At 49.0% G+C, this 15,436-nt stretch overlaps 1 protein-coding gene across 2 annotated transcripts in view; it reads right to left on the bottom strand.

Moving 5' to 3' along the window:
* The window catches only part of LOC118511078, a 29,846-nt gene extending 14,615 nt beyond the window's left edge, over positions 1–15,231 (bottom strand). For both annotated transcript variants that reach the window (XM_036053748.1, XM_036053749.1), the window contains exon 1: positions 14,695–15,231. In XM_036053748.1, the coding sequence (XP_035909641.1) occupies positions 14,695–14,784 (90 nt within the window). In that variant the 5' untranslated portion in view covers positions 14,785–15,231. The remainder of the gene's footprint in view (positions 1–14,694) is intronic.
* Positions 15,232–15,436: the final 205 nt, after the last annotated feature.

The raw sequence follows: 15,436 nt of genomic DNA, 5'->3' as shown, positions 1-15,436 counted from the left end.
GGCCTGCACCGAGCCACCAATACGTAGCATGCAAGCCGACAAAGCCGGAAAGGCCGGACTGGGAGTGCGAACCGCGAAAGGGTCTCTGGAAATTCGGGTTCGGAAAACTCCCACGGCGCACGGGTTCGTCGTCGCGTAACGCGCGGCCGGGGAAGGAAACGCAACCCAATCCAATTATTACCGGAGACCGGTGAGAGAATTTATTTATCTTGCGGGGTTTTGTTTTATTATTCGTACCCAGTCTTCCCCCCTGACGGTTACGGTTGCATTATGGCGTAAGAGCGAACGAATTGAAGACGCATCTCGCTCAATGCAGGTTGCATGTGTGCTGCACCACCACCAAGGCAAGCGTTTCCCATGCAGCAGCAGAGATTTTAGAACCGATTAAGAAAACAGGGACCAACCGCTCGTTAGTCTTGCGGAGCAACCTTATCGTGGTTGGGTTTGGATCGATGGAATATAATAATATTCACCATTCACTGCTTGATCTCCGATGTAGATGTGTGGATGAGCCGTTTTTTGCTGTACTCCACTATAAGTCTTTGAGCTCGAGGAAAGTTATCACACTCGGGAAACGAGTCGCACTGCCATTTTCACATGCACTATATTATTAGCTAGTGCATTGTTGTGCGGAGCGGTGGCCACCACTTCCTGGGCACGGATTGCATGACGGTTGTGTTCCTGCTGTTCGCTGGGAAGATTCCTCTAATTGATCTGCATTGCCCCCCGAACGCATGGGGGTTACGATCTCGAATTCGACTGGGACATGTACAATAGCAAGAAGAACTAATTTGATGGACATGCACAGCAGTGTCTTCAAGCGTCGACGCCAAAATCAACCACATTCCCCATCTGACATTTACGTTACACACACACAGAGAGCCACAGTTTGTTTATTGTTTAACGAATTGAAACGTTTTGCTACTCATAACACAATTGTTTCGCCTATTTGGCATGGCAAACAAACGAAAAAAAAAACACACACACACAGCTGGGATTGCCTGGTTTTTGTGTAGCTTGACACCGTGTTGGAAATGCAACCATCCCTGTGTGTGTGTGTGTGTGTGTGTGTGTGTGTGAATGTGGTCCCATCTGACGCAAACGTTCATCCCGAACGTACGCTCAAACGCAGACCGACCGCATGTGAAAGTTCGCCCATCGCATCGGGCGAACGGGTCCGGCATTCCAAGGTTGAGATCACTGAATATACATGCGACCGGATGCGACATTCGTAGTCGCAATGCAAAGTTGGTCAGACAGACCCGTGTCTCCAGTTCATTTCCATACGCAGGCCGCCCGAACAGCCCAATGTTTGGGGGCTCCATTTCTTCGCTGCGTTAAGCTGTTCGTTCGGGGGGTGGGAAGCGATCCAGCTACCAGCAGTGGTTGTTCTTGAGTGGAGTTTAGGAACGTAGCCTTACAATCCTTTCCCGGGTTCGATGACCTTTTCCATTGCGGTGACACACATATTTCAGCGGGGATCGAGAATGGCGATGATAAACCCGGGTAAAAATCGATATCATTACAACCCTTCACGAGCTTAGAAGCGAGCTGCGAGCCTCACAGAAGCAATCGAGCCTGGGACAACAGATCGAAAAAAAAGGTTGCGCTCCGGTGGTTTTGCGGTGAAGCGGAAGGCATGCTCAATCCACACACACACACAAGGCGCAGACATCCGACCACGTGCGTAATGGCGCCGCAGCGAAGCAATGGGAAGAAAGTGAAAAGCGCGCCTGTTGTAGCCTTAGCTGCGGCGCAAATATGCGTGGAATGCTTTTTTCCACCTGATTCGCCAGACGCTCGACCAGGTGCTCGAGTGCGTCGACGGTGGTCAGCAACCTGTTCCACCGCTCGATAACTCTTTCCTTTGGGGCTTCTTCCTTGGGAGGTGCCCGGGGGTCTGACTGTGCGCAACTGTGCGTGTTTCGGTTCGGGTCGATTGAAGCGTATCGAACGGTTGGCTGGCTGGAACAGTTTGTACGATCGTTTACCGATCATCTTCCCGGGCGTAGCAGCCATGCGTGAAACTTGTACCACATCGGCTACGCGGTGTAACCTTTCAATGGAGGACCAATGCGTGGAACTTGGTTAGCTTTTAATTTATTTCTTCTCGAACCACGATCGGCAAGGCGTCGTATATTCGTGGATCAGAGTTCAATTTTAGATTGGGAATCAATGCCTTGATGCAACTCTTCTGTCCAAAGCTTGGATGGAGAAGAGTTGAGATTATTGGAGGGGTGAAATGGGTTGTTATAATGCAAAAACAATTTTACTTTAATTCGATCAGACTGCTTGCCCCACCGTTTTGCATAATCGTTTAATCATGCAGCCCCATTGCGCCCTTTCAGTGTTGAACTTCGAACAACAAACACGAGAAGGACTCGCAAGAATATCATTTGCCAGAAATATAATTTCCCAATGGAAAATTTGCAACAAAACGAACCATCTCTTCTTGCGCGGATCCTTGAACCGGTGATTAAATTTCCGGCCAAAGTTTGCCCTACTTCGAAGGATTCGAACGTCTACCACTTATACAGTTGCGTCCACCTTTTTTACCGATGCGAGCGAAACTGCTCACTTTTGGGCTTTTGTGCCACCGACAGTGCCGTTTTGATGAACAGTAATTGGAATAATATGGTGACTGCCGACCCAGACCTCACCGGACCAGTTGCACATAAAGTGGCCGGCTCGCCGAAACCCTACCGAAACGATTAAACATTGCATCGGTTGTTTTCCCGGTTGGAAATATTTGGTTTTCATAATCTTTTCTTCTACCTCCTCACAGGCAAAAGTGGTAACAATCTGTGCATCGCTAATGGCAGACACATTTGGAAGTAATAATCAACAATTGCTGTTGGTCAAGCGTGGTGAATATGCGTGAGTGGCCGGCAGCCGAACCTGAGGAATGCATTCCACACACACATACGCCTGGCGCCCCGTAAGATGCCTGGGAGTTGTTAACTGTTGGCTCATACAAGGCTCGCACAGCAAAAAGCCACAGTAGGACAGGACGCACATAATGAGTGTTTAGCGCGGTGCAATTTACCTGTCTGCCGCCATGAATTTCTTCGCTGTGGGTCAGTAGTGCATCGGGTTGCACTACTTCCTTTCCCACACACATACACACACACACACACATTTGTTTGCAAAGACACGCAAAATGATGCAACCAGGGAGTTATCACCAAACTCCTCTCCCGGCCGTGGTGTGGTCGGAAAAGCGACTGCGGAAAATGAGTTATTTTCTCCCCGAGCACGGTACATTGTGTCGCGCGTAGCATTCGGTCTGCAAAATTGCACTCCCATTATGTGACAATGTTCGAGTGTCGAGATTCTCACGTTCACTTGTTGCAAAACTGGCTCGAAACAAACGTCACATTCGATCAGAACGGGCAAAGAAACGATTAGATTGTCGGTTTAGTTTCCCAAACAATTTGTAGCAGCTGTTATTTGACTGTCGATTTAGGCTCTGTCCTGTATAAGCAACACACGGCTTGCCGATCGATATGCTGACGAGTACGGTTCCGCTATTCCCTAGCGTGATCTTCATTCTTCATCGCACTTTCTAAATAGGGTAAATTGAATTAATTTCAATTACACACGTTCTCATGCGCGATCGCGCGATCTCCACAGTGGGCAACGCAGACCTCCCAGCATCTTATGATCGCTACTACTACGCTACTGCTGTTTAATTAATGGCTATCACTCCAACTCTAATAACTCCACCGAGTGAGTGCACGAATATGGCATTGCATAGTTTTACCATAAACTGTACCGATGGACGGACGAGCGGGCTGTGCACGAGCCCGGAACGCGCATCTCCGAAGATCGAAGATCGCAAGCTGCTGTTGCTGATTTCTACGATGTGCACCACCGGGCAGGCAAACCGGAGAGAAGCAATCGAAAAGTGTTTAGAAAATGCCGCTAAATCATTGGTTGATAATTTCTCCACAGAACATGCAAATAAAATGTGGAGCTGCTGCATACATATACATCTGCCAACGATGCGCGGGAAAGTGACTCAATATTCATGAGCTCGAATTATCTTACAAATTGCTTTCCTTTTTTGAGCGATGCGCGAGAGTTCGCATCACCAAATCCGATCCGCGAAACCGTAACGCTCCATCACAGGTAGTACATGTATTTTGCACAAAAACCGATCAGCTGGGAAAGTGGATTCGCAAAGAAAAGTCTGGAATCTTTCCAAACAACACACTTGCAGCACGACGAAAATACGACAAGTTATTTTATTCGAACCACCGGCCTTGCCGTATCAGTCAGTCAGCTAGTCAAGAGCGGGCACATCTCCCGGTGACCTTGTTTTTGGAGGCTATTTCGGTGTCTTGCTCAGTTTGGTGCAACGCCTTTGCAGGCGTAGGCATAGCATGAGGCAACCGATACAGGATTTTGGACAGGGCGAAGCGTTTTCTCCTCGTTCGTTGGCGACTGCGACCGCCGGACGAATGAAAGTCACACACGCACCTTCGCCCATACTAACCCAAATACCGATCGCATACGGGCGATACGGTCAACCGAACGGAAGTTGAAAGTGATAATGAGTTTGTGGTGCCTAACGTACAGCTATGGTATGTGGGGGTAGGATGTGGAACATTTTTAAGCCATTCTTCAGGGAGAGCAGCACCCTGAGATGCGAAATATTTGATGTCAAAGCAATATATTAAAACTCCCCATTTCATTCGTTAATAATTAGGGTAATTAATGCAAAACGAATGTAGCTCACAGCACTTTTTCAACTAGCCGCCCGGAAAGGGCTCAAGATTTACAATACATCGTAAAGCGCGTCTTTTCCAGCTTCCAGGCAGAGAACTTTCGATTGCTATCATCAATCAGGCTCGCTTTTCCATCAAATAAGGGATACAGACAGAGAGAGAGAGAGCTAGAGCGACGAGACGAGATGAAGCGTATTGTGGCGAATCTCCCGACGCGGATTAAACCCTTTGCTGAGATTAATAGCAAATGTCACATGGGAGTGAAACCGGAAACGAACCCTCCTTCTCACCGGCGATGGTTGATCCGAACCCGCTCCCTTTCGGTGTAGTGTAGCACCGTTACAAAAAGCTACAAACGCGACGCTAACAAATGATCGGTGCTGCCCACCTCGAGATCCGATCATCGGTGGTAAAATGGAAATGGCTTTCAACGCTCGGCAGCGTTCCATCATCACACCTCTGCATTCAGGTGGCCGCGGCGTAATGACAAAATTAGCGTCAACCTTGCACCGTACCAGTGTCAATTATGGGACCGAACCAGACGTACCGGATGTGCCTTGTCCCTTTTGGCTCGATCGTCCGTCCGACCCGTCCGTGAAAGGAAGCTGCGATCGGTTCGGCTATCGTGGACGGAGAAATTCAATGAAAAATTGCTTCTAATTCGTTACCCCTTACGGGCGATGTGAGGTGATGGGGGGGGGGGGGGGGGGGGGCTCACGAACAGCAAAGAATTATGTAAAGCAATTGGAAGCGTACGCAGATGGTGCGTTCGGAGCAGCGATCAGGGAGCGCAAAATTAATATTAATTAATCTTCGACAGTGCGCGTGAACGTGTGCGCCACCTGAACTGTCGGTAGTCGGAAGTTTGTCTCCACGGAATGCCACACATGTAGCGAACAAAAAACAAAACAAACCCCCGAAAAGCTTAGCTGTTTTATCGCAAAAACCGAGTCAAAAAGTGAAACTTGCCGAGAAGATTCCACAGAATCGTTATGACAAGAGCAGCAGTAGTAGTAGTAGCAGCAGTGATGGAAGCGAATAATAATTAAATCCATTAGCACCGAGGCACGGTGCTAGACGATTAAAGCAAATTGTGCATATTACACTTGTCTAATACGTCCAGCGTGACCTTCTGCCAGTTCGATTGGATTGGTTTTGGGAACCTTCGGCGTGCGTGCTTTTGACAATCGTCCGCGCCGGGCCAGCATCAGTGACAAGCAAAGTAACCTTTTCAACACTTTCCATTTTTTTGCTGTCTGTGTTGCCTTCTCTCATACACGTGGATTGAACTACGCGGAGAAGCGAACTACGATTTCTTGCCCACGACGATGGCTTCGGTGTTTTCGGAGGCGCTTTCGCTGGTAAATTTTTTGGTTGCTAGTTCTTTTCCCCTTTTGCGGACACTACTTTTCGACCACCGAGACATCATTGGTTGGCATTCAGCTTGGTGTCGGCTGCTGGAGGCCGCACATTCGGGATTTCTTTTGATCAACGCCATCCTACCCCGCCGGAGACGGTGACTGCGGTAGATCCTATAAAAACCCAAATCTGAGGTAGATCTCGGGCCCCCCCTTTTGCGTGGGGTACGGCGAATCGTAAACGGAAGATGCTTCCATTTCCCGGCAGGGAGGGATACAAAAACACGGCGGTTTATGACACCAAGTTCAAAAAAAGAGTCGAGAAAGAGAGTCTCAGTCTCAGTCTCAAGCCCAGTTTTAATCTTTCCTCTGCTAATTGAGCTTTGGAATGTGTGTGTGTGTGTGTTTTTTTTTTGTAATTAATAGCCGAACGGAAATAAAGAGAATGTATGAAAATGCGTAAGCGCATCTCATACTGCTCCTTGGTTTAATTAAATGTACTATTGCAACACGGTGGCATTGCCACTGCCGACCGCTAATTGTAGCATGATTTTTCTACCCCGTGTTCCTAAATTACAATCTAATAGTGTTGTGTTGTTGCTAATATAAGCGGTAATTTTTAACGAATGCATCAATCATAACTAATGAGGCAACTGCAGCTATTGCTATTACATGATCGTTTGTTTGTTTGTTTTTATAGCGTTTGTGTCGACGGGGTGTAAAATAATGTTCGATTCGAGTTGCCGCAAGTGAAAATACAAATCCCCGTGCCATTAGTAAGCACTTCACCCACGCACGAGAAACTGCAGGTGAAAACGGCACAAGCCGAGAGACGGTGCTCTTGAAACGGTCTGAAAAGCATTCGAGCTAAGGCCTCGCACCTCATATCTTGCGACGCTCCCCAGCTTAACCCATCTCGCATCCGACATCAACATACATCTGCTCGTCTGCTTCATTTAGCGCGTAATCATCTGTTTTTTGCGCCTTCCTGCCACCAACCATCGAACGGTACCCGGCAACAATGCATGCAGTGAATGCAATGCACCAAAGTGATGCACCGTAAATCGCAGTTGAAGGTGTGCAACAAAAACAGCGGCTCCGGGCTTTGGGTGGGCACCTTCGTATACGTGGCTAGCTGATGACTCCAGGGAGTAAAATGTCACGCTACGCAAAGGGGAAAGAAAAAAGCTTAATCAATAAATTGCAATCGATCGCACGATCAATTACAAATATGACAAGCATCGGTCGGGCGATTCCCGTTGTATTTTTTAAAACCAATTTATCTAAATCGATCGAGTTGAGGACTGCTTTCTTGCGCTTATGCTGCTCAGGAGATATTATCTTAACCCGACTCTCTCATTCGATCATTATCAGATTACTCGATCGGGCGTGACGATTGGGCGGTGGAAACTCCGATCGTCGGGTGCTACAATGTTGTACAAAACCAGCCTTTTTCTTCTCCCGGCGCAAAAGTGTGCGCAACAAGGAGGTGTTTAACTTTTAATTACGATCTTATCTCAGGTTTGGCGATCGGGATCCAAGTGCGATGGAGAGATTTAACTGCACATGGTTTAGCATTCTGAGGAATTTGTGTGTGTTCGTGTGTGTGTCATAAACGATCTTCTTAAAAGTGGTTGTTGAACTTTCTCGTTTTTTGCCACCCAATGTTTCGAGCCATTTAGGCTCGTTTGGAGCAATATCAATGCCACCGCGTTTGTTCTGCCGACCTTTTTACAGTAACCTACAACACCCATTCTGGGATGAGTTTTCTCCATGTTCATTCGCTCTCAACTGGAAGGACAGTGCAGCGATCGCAACTGGCGAATAATTATGTTGTGTTTGTTGCTGCCTCAAAATTCCTTAATTGCACCATACCGTTGCTTAAACGCGCCAAATTGTGATCATTGTTGTGAAATTGTTTCTTTTTACACTTATTGAACGATTGATTTGTCCGTTCGGCCGTCCTCATGGGCGTAGGTTACCATGGGCAACAGGGGTTCTACATCGCCTTTGCCATCATTTTGGATCTGCAGCGAGTACGGTGAGTTACCTTCGCCGTACCGTGGCAATTACGACTTCATTTACCAGCAATTCAGTATCGACAGAGGGTATCCAACCATGGACACACACGCGAATTCTGCATCCCCCTTGGGGCACACACCTCCACGTTTCTGTTAATTCCACCATCAATGCCGATAGTAATCGCACACGAATCTCGTGCCCGATGTCCCTTCTGCAGGGGGGCACGAGGAGGCTTAGCGAATCATTTCGCCGAGGGGATAACAAGCTGGCAGATCGTCTCGAGAGGGGTCTTCACCACCAAAAGGAAAGCCTTGTTGGATGCACTTTCCGAACCGGCACCCTCTGAGGCGCATCTCACGTGTCGTCGCTATCGGAGATGAGTGCGCTTTCGTGAGGCCACCGTGCCGCCCTACGTGAAATGCTGTACGATGCAACACGGGTAAGCCTCATCACGAAAGGCTTCCTTCCTTTGTGTGTGTTCATATGCGCGATAGGTTTAATTTATTCCAACTCCGACGTCCCGCGTCTGCACATTCCTCATTCAAATCAATCGATTCGCTCGCTATCACGCGGGCCCGATTCGCGCTTTCGTGCGGTGGGGGTAGAACGGTGGGCCCCGGCCAAGTCGCCTTCTTTACGAGCCATCGTCGGGGGAATCGTGCACCGATCGCTGCTTCTGTTTTCTGAAGATGCGAAATATGGCTGCGTCGATGAGGGAGGCTTCGCGGTAAGCGGATTTAGAGAAATTTCTATCGCAAATGCAAAGACTCAGCGAGCCGCGATCGTGGGCCAGCACCGAAGAAGCTGGCGGAAGGAATTCATGCAACATGAAGAAAGTAACAAACACACACACAAAAAACAGAAGGAATTTACAAAATGGCAAACGAACGAACGGAATCGTGGTGCGATGTTGGGGATGGTTGATTTGACTGGGTTTTGGGTTTCACCTGAAGCAAGCTGCTGGGAACGGATTTGGCTGCCGGTGTGTGCTTTCGCTCGATGCGAATGCATGCGCGCATCGTTTCGTTTAGGCGTGTGTGCGCGATTTTTTATGCTTGGTATGTTCTCCACACTCCGCTCGCCCGTTTGATTGAACAACGGCTACAACCGATCGGTAGACACACTTTGATCACTATTCCCCGGAGCCAAGCCAAGTCAAGCCGATGAAATCCCGCCGCCAACTCGCGGTAGGATTATTGATATCGACGGGGAAAAATGGCGCTGGTACGATTGGTTGCCCCGTCCACCGGCTCTGCGCAAAACGAAACCCTCCCTCCGAAACAATGCACCAGCCAATGCATCGCAGCGGTGCGCCCGCTGCAAAAGCGTGATCGCCCTGATGGCACTGCAGAGCCGGCGAGAGTCATCTGCTAAAAAAATTCACCAAACTCTAAGATCTACTAGCAATGGAAACCTGTATTTTCACGGCAAATCACTGACGGTATCTTTCGCTAGAGAATGTGATGGATGCGCGTTGGCCGGCAGCTGTTGACTGAAATTAATTAGACAGCGCACGAGTCGCGAAAGTGACATTAGCCGTGAGGAAATATTGACATTCTGCCGTGGCCGTACAGAGGGAGCAGGAGCCATTATTTACCAACCGGAAGAGGTACATTGGCCTGGATGGATGGATGATTTTGCTATGGGTGTTGTACGTTAGTGAAGACAAAAGGACTTAAATAGGAAGATACAACATAGTAAATCACTTGGGGCGGTAAGGTGGCAGTAGAGCTCACGACAGGACCATTATCAAATCTTATTCCAAGCTTTCGCTAGCTGCAAAGACTGACTCTATATGGTACATAGAAGTCTGTTAACCCAATATGACCATGCGACTAAAAGCCTCCACCTTCAAAATACTATAGGTGATCTCTAGCGGGATCCTCAAACCCAAAATGGTGATGATACAGTTTAAACTCATTAAACAATTGTCTATTGCGTCACAGATCGCGATGACCTACCCCCACGGTTGATCGTCCAAATGTGGGATGAATGTTCCCAAAAATCTGACAAACATACGGCTAGTGCGTTACGCCAACACCGCGTAAAAATGGACGACGGATGCTGCTGTTGATGTAAAGATGATCTCAGATTGTCCGAAAGTCACACCAAACAGCGGAAGAAAAGTAAAAGTTTCCCCCGCTTTTCCGTCGTCTACGCGCCTCACGTGCGACACCCAGCAGCAGTGACGATCAGCGACGTCGTGATCAACGACGAGATGGATGAGCAGCTTGCTTACGTAAGCCCGAACAATTATTTCAAAGCACTTGTTTGCCGACTGCTCTTCGCTGGTCACTTGTTCGTTGGTGCGCCATTTTGGGACGCTGTCCGCTGGGAGTAGGCTTAAGGTCCGACCGTGCCGGAAACCGCCGTAAGCTGGCTGGGCATCACACTGCGTTGCCGAGTTACGAGCGTTTTGAGATGGCATTTCGCTCATCTTCCCACCGCGTGGTCGGACGCTTGCAGCTTCTTGATGATTGATTTAATCGCAATTTAATTTTACAACGATCGTTTAATGGCATAGCATTGGGATGGGTATGCTGCCCCGGAGGGCAGTGATTAGTGGTGAGAAAAATCAACACACCCAACACCGGTGTTATGTACGTGCGCAGAAAAGGATTGCACCCATGGGTGGTGTGATTGACACGCCGCATCCAGTGTGGTACACTCCCAGCGTTTGCCTTATTGCTTGTTTAATTTAGACATCCCAACACGGGAAGTCTCCAAGATAGCAGCGTTTAGATGAACAAATTGTTCAATTCATATTAATCGCGCGTTGATACACGGTTTAAAATTACCACCACCCTTTAACTCAGCATCAATTATTAATTTATCTATTTCACCACATTTGTGTTCCAGTACCAAACACTGTACGGTGTGTTTCATGTCTGCTTTCAAATTAAATTCCACACTGGCTCGAAAGATGATTTTCTCTTCGCAATCCACTATTTTTCCTCCTCCCCCCCGAAACGCGCCACGACTCAGTCAGCTGTGACACGCGGCGCTGTAAATTCTGCTCCATCTCATCACGCATTGGCAATCAACACGAATAAACCCGCGAACAGATCCATTTACTTTTTAAAAAGCCACCAACGCCGCCGATCCGATGTACGATTGCGGTATCGTAAAGCAGAACCACAACAAATAATTCGCTCGGTAATGAAAACCAACCGTTTACATCCGTTTGGCGTGATCGTTTTTCGTTGATCCTGCCCCCTTCTTGCGCCGACACATGATGTGATAATGTTTGGCGGTTTAAAAATCGAGCTACCCCAATCTGTCACTGCTTGCAAGCTGGAACGGTGGTGGAAGAAATCCGTTTCCCTTCGACATGGTGTCTGACTGGGTTGATGTGTTTATCTTGCTGGTGTGTTACGGTGGCCAGGCGCCACCCGTTCCGGTGCGATGCGCTCGGAGGTGGGCCGGCCACACGCATCTTCCACGACCGGCGGATCGATTAATTGATGATTGCAAACTCCAAGTTGCTCCATCGGAATGGAGTGTTGCTTTTCGCCCATTTTGCTACCGTTACCACGTTCACTTACTCGGACCGTTAAGCATCATCGGTCTGGTGGAGTGCGTTTTGCGAGCAGAGAAGTTAGATTTACCAAAAACAAAACATATTGCACACCATCATGTGACCAGAATGCCCGCACAGGTCAGTCACGACAGACTTGAATTGACGCTTCTGCTCATCCGGTGCCAGTCAGCTTTGCATTCCTTCAGTCCTGCTATGCTCTACATGTAAGCTTGCTTCTATGTGACGTTCATTGAGTTGTTTGTCGAAGTCGTGTCCAACCGCCAGCAGGAGGATTGCGTAAAGCTGAAAACACGATGCAGCATTTCGGCTGAGATGGTCAGCACAATCGAAGTATGGCGACTTATTGCAGCATAATGTCGGTAAAGCGGTGTTGCAATAGGGCCGTTTGCTGTACTCAACCTTGCATACTTTAACGTTACAACTGTAATATAATTTGCAACAACAAAAAACACCATTTCGAACCATTCTCATCTGCTTGTTAATTACATTCTTGTGGAATGTACGGAACAAGTGAAATTAACGCTGCAGGAAGAAAACAGGATATTTACAGCTTCACCGCAGCAGCAGCATGTTCATGTTGCAGTTGATTGTATGACACGCCACAACAAAAAGTCCGCGCCTGTCCACCGCCTGAACAGAACAGGTTCATTTTTGGAGAAATTCGGCGGCGTGCAAAATTTTCTTTCGCCCGTAAAAGGCGATGTCCAATGCTGAAGTAGGACAAGCAGGAAGCGGAATATAAAAGCAACAAACAACACAAGACACAAGTGTCGAAAACGAAAATGATAACACCAAATGAATGTTTCATGTGCAGTTGCGTTCGGGCACGGCGAATACGAACACGCTTAAAACGACATTGATCCTCGCACAGCCCGTTGCCAGGTTGCGCGCACAGGGTTTGCCCAACCCCGAAACGATGGTCGTGCGATGAGGACCGAAGCCGTAACATACCAATGAATATTTCACTTTCTTCCAAACACCTTTCTCGAGGAATAGAGAGGAACTTCTTGATGACATTCCGGACCATCTCGGTGGCGTGCTTTCCGAGGCACATCTTCACGACACGAGTGTATGGCCTCACCACGGTGCCATTTGTGATCATATGCGCGATAGGGCCCGTGATCATCTCGCGCTTTCTTCCTTCTTCCTTCTCGTCGTTGAAGGTGAAGTACACCGCGGCTGGGGAAACCCCGCGTTGCCAAAACCCCAACTCAAACCATGCCCCATGCGCGTATTCAGTAGGTCACGACGGCGACGACAAAGACGACGTTAGAGATCGTCACTTGGTGTAGTCGGAAGGAACTTCCTACTGCCTGCCTTCCAGCCAGCAGACGCATGTTCGCATATTCGTGCGGCAGCTTCCACACGAGTGCCTGTGTGAATAGCGAGACGCGCGTCAAATGATCGTTGATCATCACCATCATCATCACACCGGCCTCCCCACTGTACAGTTCTCCTCCAGCGAGAAAAGGGGTGTTGGAGTCGATGCGAATCGAGATGAAGCTTCGCTCGCTCGCTCGTTCGCTGATTCCCCACGGGTTCATTGATCGCACTATCATCTTCACTTTCGGTGGCTGGCAAGCGTGTTACGAAGCAAACACTACCTCTGTTGACTCAACAATGGCGGACAGAAGAGCCGCCAACCAACCAAACGGGTGCCGTTGCTAATGGAGGAATTTTTCCATTTTCCCGTTTCGGTAGAGTCGATGGTGACATTCTCCCATTTACCATCTGGCCAACGGATTGGCGCTCCGGCGAAGGTAGTTGGCTGGCTCTGGTTTGACACATATCATCTTCAAGCCTTGGGGTCAGCTGCGAGCCGTAAGAGAGTAGCATTGAAAGTAAAATTTTGCCGTACAAAGATGTATGAAACAAAAAACCCAACAGTCTGTCCAGCTTGATCACCGGCTCGCTCCCAAGAAATCAGTTCCCAGTCAATTGGAACCAGGTGCTGCCCACCTGGTGCTGCAGGCAAAAGGGTCCGATTGCGCATTAGCAGGTGATTAAAATTTCAAATTTCCCGAACGGATTCCCCAACGGGATCAGGAGGGAAAACTTTGCACCGAGTCGCATTTTCGTTACTGGCACAAGCTTTAAATGCCGTAAGATCCCACTGGATTAAATAAACAGGGTGCACGCCGAACGTGATCCTCAGCGCGGCACCGATCACGGAAGATCGCAATCTTCCCGCGCGGTTGCCAAACCACCTTCCTCTCGTCGTTGTACCAGAAGGGGAGGATGGCGTCAGCGCGAATCGCAAAGTGAAAGAGAAAATTCGAAACGACCACGAAAGACCTTAAAGGTCAAAGGAAGCACAAACGGACCCGGGGTCGGGGCGTACAGTCAATGTCGCGCAAGTTCGTCCGGATCGTGTAACTTCCTTTGGGTCGCTTGGGTCCACTTTTTGGGGGCCTCGATTTCTTCACTGATTTCTTCTTCTTCTTCCGTTGCGCTGCTGGACAACAGCAACGATAAGAAAAACACCACACCGAGAGAGTAAACGGGCGATTCCACTTGCGGTGGAATCCGGTCGTGGCCTTTCGGGTGAGCTTTGGTGGAGCTCCAAAAAAGCGACTAAAAGCAAACTGATTTCTTTCTCTCCCGGGCGTTGGTTTTTGTTCAGGGGGGATTCACAATTTTTGGGACAGGCTGCACAAGGGCCGTAGCCTTTTCCGTCCGGTTTTTGGCACATCGACGCGCGTTCGACCAGCGATACCTTGCGAGTACGTGCGAGAGATGTCCGGGGAAGAAAGATGGCTGCGTTGTCACAGACCGGTTTCGTTGGGGCTGTGGTGTTAAGCTTTCCTATCTTTGGGCCCTGCTCCACTCTGTGTGTTGGTGCTCTCTTGCATGCACACACTTTTCCCTACGTCGCTCTCCCAGCTTCTCACACTTTATCAATATTGTCTGTTGTTGCTGTTATTGTGCTCGGGGTGCGGATCAAGTGTGGCAGAATCGGAGAAAGTGAGAGCTGACTTGGAGTCGTCATTTTTTGTTGCTACTGCTGGTGCTGCTGCTGTTGGCAGAGTGTCTGTACTACTCACCGGTCGGAATGGTGGAGGCTGCTGTCCGAATCCTTGCGACAGCACACCTGTTATCAGCCCGAGGCCGAACAGCAAAACCGGAAGCTTCATGCTTGCAAATTTATTGTTGCTGTTCTTCTTCTTTTCACTTCGCACACAAAGATCCACTGTTCGCACTGCGCGTCTACAATTATCCCCAGGCGGCACAGATGCCTCCTCTTAAGACTCCTCTTGAGCAGTACCTCCTAGTAGCACGCTCCCGACAAGGATGATGTTTGCACCAGTAATAGCACAGAGTAAGGGTTAAATGACACACCTAAACAAACACAAGCACACACTGCTCACTACACCCTGCACACCGTGCACGGCAGGAAAGTCCTGCGAAAGGGTCGATTCAAAGATGGAGGATCACGAAACGAGGAGTAGTCAGCGTGAAAGAAAATCCATCCAAGATATCCGAGTTGCACCGAGTTGCGAGCGACTCCGTCCCAGCGTCCTGTTCGGTGGACGATCAACGTTGAAATGCAAGCAATGTGAGCACCAGCCCCGATCACTAGGGCTGCTCCGCGGCTACGTCCAATTTCCTTGCACTCTGAATGCTGTACCAAGCACACGAACGAGCCGCGTACGTTCCCACCAGATCCGACGGAGTCGATTCGCACGGGTTTCGCTAGGCTCGGCTCGGAATGGTGGGGCTCGTCGAGCACGCTGTCTTCTTGTAGAGCGCGCGCTCGGCTGCTCGCTCCACCGCAAAGTGCACTTT

This window comes from Anopheles stephensi, chromosome 3, assembly GCF_013141755.1.
Source record: "Anopheles stephensi strain Indian chromosome 3, UCI_ANSTEP_V1.0, whole genome shotgun sequence".
NCBI classification, from domain to species: domain Eukaryota; kingdom Metazoa; phylum Arthropoda; class Insecta; order Diptera; family Culicidae; genus Anopheles; species Anopheles stephensi.
Note: the sequence above shows the minus strand (reverse complement) of the source record. Positions and strands in the feature narration are given on the sequence as shown.